This window comes from Solanum stenotomum, unplaced genomic scaffold (assembly GCF_019186545.1).
Source record: "Solanum stenotomum isolate F172 unplaced genomic scaffold, ASM1918654v1 scaffold15493, whole genome shotgun sequence".
NCBI lineage: Eukaryota > Viridiplantae > Streptophyta > Magnoliopsida > Solanales > Solanaceae > Solanum > Solanum stenotomum.
This window is the reverse complement of record NW_026023583.1, coordinates 1127-5088: the sequence shown is the minus strand read 5'-3', so window position 1 is coordinate 5088 and position 3962 is coordinate 1127. Positions and strand designations below refer to the sequence as shown.

Below are 3962 nucleotides of genomic sequence, written 5' to 3'. Positions count from 1 at the left end.
TTGAGGGAGCTTAAAGCTCAAATCCAAGGGCTTCTTGATAAAGGTTTCATCCGTCGTAGTGCTTCCCCGTGGGGTGCTCATGTCTTGTTTGTTAAGAAGAAGGAGGGTAGTATGATGATTGATGATTTCTTCTTAACCCATGAGGGAGTGGATTAATACCAGAATGACAAGCTTACGGATAAAGAAAGTTCCATTGAGTATACTTGGGTGAAGGAATTGAAGATTTTAGTAAGAAAGTGTATACGAAGATTGGGTTAGTCCTTTAAATTTGATCAGTATACTTGAGTTTTAGGGGTCATTTTGATGAAAGGGTTGACTTCATAGTGATAGTCAGGGCTAATTGAGTGTAATGGTAATAAGAGTTTGCGATGGATTGTGATGGGATGCAACTATATAATGAGATTGTTGATTAAGCGAATTTTGTATAGTAATTACGACTTGCGAGTACCTAAGGTTGTGATTTCCTAATATTTGGTGAGTAACGTGGTTGTATGAAAAGTTTTAAGAGATGGTGGGACACCACTCAAATAGAATTTAAAAGAGCTAGGGTCATGATGAAGAAAGATAGTGGGATGTAGTACAACCTTTAGAGAGAGGCAAAAGGAAAATATTTTATTTGATTGTGAAGGCTAAAGAGGTATCTTTAGAGGGGTAAATAATTGGGTTCAGAGACGCGTGACTTCATTCGGTTTGTTGTGGCTATGGTAATAGTGTCACAAGTCTGTCAGATTGGTTAGAAACTATTGGAAAGGACTTGAGAAAAGAGTGTACAGACGTTAGCTCGAGTGTGATAATAAGTGACTTCCATTTGTTTCGAGTTTAGTAATGAGTACGATTGAATTGTTAGCGAAAGATATTGTGAGATCGATAGAGATGCGATCCATGATAAACAAGATCCATGAGTTCATAAAAATCTTCAAGGTATAAACTAATGTTGATAGATAATGGGATTGTATTATACAGTTGAGTTTACTATTCAGATTTTTCATTGTAAGTCTACATTCGTGGTGATATATTTTGCCAAGGTATGAATGTGTAAGGAGAGGAATGATCAATTGTATCATGTATTGAGCTTACGAAAGGACTTACACCTAGTTTTATAACTAATCTCTTCTCCCTATTCCTCTTTTGCTCTCCACTCTCCTCCCTCTCTCTCCCTCCTACTCTCCTCTCACATTTTTTTCTCGCCCTCTCTCTTTGCCTCTCTACATTTCATTGCATGAATTTTTCTTCTTATTTCTCATATTAATACAAAACTCCATTAAGCTTTACCAGAATTATTAATTTTTATCTACATGTACTTCGTGATCTTCAATATTTTCTAGGTGGCTTCTAATTGTTGATTCATTGTTATTGGATTAATGCCGGTATATAAAAAATTCCCATTATGGGTTCTTGATTTGTTGTTCAATATTTAAATATTCTATTCTTCTTAGATTGATACAATCAATTGAATATATGTATCATGAAAAATGATACAGTTATTATTAAAGTGTATCTTCTTCGATTGATACAATCAAATATATATATATATATATCAGAAAAAATGAAACAATTATTATCAAAGTGTATCTTCTTTAATTGATAGATAATGATACATCCAATTGATCTAGGTATAAAAATAATTTATAAAAATTAATATATGACTAGATTTTTGTATTAAAAAAAAATCTAATACAACTATTATCTGAAAAGTAATGTATTTATATATTATTTTAGGGGTGATATTCAAACATTGTATCAATATTTTTTTTCATTTGTATATCACAATAAATCGATACAGATTGTATCATGTATTTATTTTAGGGGTGATACAATATGTATATGTCTATCTATATTTCAATTTCAAAACTAATATGTGCATTTGTGTAGTTGTATGTGAGATTGAGAGAGGAGAAATGACATCGAGATTTGGGGAAGAGCGAGAGAGAAAGAGAAGAGATTGTGTATATGTGTATCTTAGTTTCAATTAAGATATGCAAGTGGTTTCTAAGATACAACATGCTTGCCTCTCTCCTCATCTCTCTTGATCTCGCTCGTCTCTTCTATCTCTCTTTTTCTCGCTCATCTCTTCTATCTCTCTTTATCTCGCTCTCCTCTTTTCTCTCTCTAAAATTATTTTTATGAATTGTGAATAGATAAACGATACTATTTATAATTATAGTCCAAACTATAACTATTTATCATTATAATGTGGGAGCACAACCAATTGGAGTATGCTATGGAAAAATTGCCAACAATTTACCATCGGATCAAGATGTCAAAAACCTATACAATTCTAATGGCATTAAAAAGATGAGAATTTACTATCCAGACACAAATGTCTTCAATGCTCTCAAAGGAAGTGACATTGAAATAATTCTTGATGTCCCAAATCAAGATCTTGAAGCCCTAGTCAATCCTTCAAGTGCTAATGGTTGGGTTCACGATAATATAATAAGTAATTTCCCAGATGTTAAATTTAAATATATAGCCATTGGAAATGAAATTGATCCCAGTACAAATACCGGTCAATATACACAATTTGTTGGTCCAACAATGGAAAATGTTTACAACGCGTTAACATCAGCAGGGTTGCAAGATCAAATTAAGGTCTCAACCGCGACATATTCAGCGCTCTTAACAAGCACCTACCCACCAAGTGCTAGTATTTTTTGCGAAGAATACAAAAGCTTCATTATTCCCATAATCGAATTTCTAGCACGAAGTAACCTCCCACTCTTTGCCAATATTTACCCTTATTTTGGCCATATTGATAACACTAACGATGTTCCTCTTTCTTATGCACTTTTCAATGAACAAGGTACAAATTCCGCGGGATATCAAAATCTTTTCGATGCCCTTTTAGATTCAATGTATTTTGCTACGGAGAAACTTGGAGGACAAAATATTGAGATAATTGTATCGAAAAGTGGTTGGCCTTCTGAGGGACACCCTGCAGCAACTATGGAAAATGCACAAGCTTTTTATACGAATTTGATTAATCATGTGAAAGGAGGGACTAGAACACCAAAGAAACCTGGAAGTACGATAGAAACTTATTTATTCGCCATGTTTGAAGAAAATCAAAAGGATGGAAAAACAAGTGAGAAACATTTTTGACTTTTTTATCCTGATCAAAGGCCAAAGTATCAACTCAATTTCAATTGATGATACCATATTATAATTAATATATATAGTGCTATGAATAATAAGGAGAAAATTTGTGTGTCTTTCTCCTCAATAAAATGATAGCACATACCTTATATATAATTAATATGTCTTGACAAATGTATGGCCTGTTGTGTAACCTTGATATCAATATATGTTTTATATTATATACACTTAAAAATACATTTAAGAAATGCATGCAAACCATGATCACATCTGTTAACTGTAGCGTCTGTTGATTTTGATAAATGACACTTAAACATTTAGCCATACTCTTCGTAGGCAAACACATCAACAAGAAAGGAAACCAAGCATAAAGCATAAAGAAGAAATAAAGATGTGTCCTATTGTGAGATCATATTGATCATTGTTATACCATCAATACTATTGTATTAAAATTTGTGATAATCTTGCAGATTCATAAACTAAGGCCTTAGCAAGATAAAGGATCTGAAGCACATCAAGTGGAATGAAATTAAAGCTTAAAAAATTCTAAGTTATATACAAGGAAACCCAACCTGGGGACTAGAGATCCTATAACCAGGTTCAATGGAAAGAAGGAATCATATGATGACTTGTTGTGAAATGCACTATTATTAATTTTATTCAATCCCTATGATGTGAGTGCATTTATCCTATAATGATTTATGGAGGTTGAGTCTTTGAGCTCTTGATGAAAGTCTGTATCTCGTATGAGTGGGGTGTCAAATTATAGGAGAACCTTTGCCAGATTTCACCTATGTGAGTGTGAAAGTAGGTCGCTTTCTATGAGAATGGGGTTGTTCTAAAAAACACTCATGAAAACCGTGATA

General features: G+C 33.1%; 1 protein-coding gene across 1 annotated transcript; it reads left to right on the top strand.

The window, feature by feature from the left end:
• The first annotated feature begins 2295 nt into the window (after positions 1 to 2295).
• LOC125850225 (glucan endo-1,3-beta-glucosidase A-like) lies at positions 2296 to 3102 on the top strand. Its single transcript, XM_049530091.1, has one exon. It carries the CDS (start codon positions 2296 to 2298, stop codon positions 3100 to 3102), a length of 807 nt encoding a protein of 268 aa, XP_049386048.1.
• The last annotated feature ends 860 nt before the right edge of the window (positions 3103 to 3962 follow it).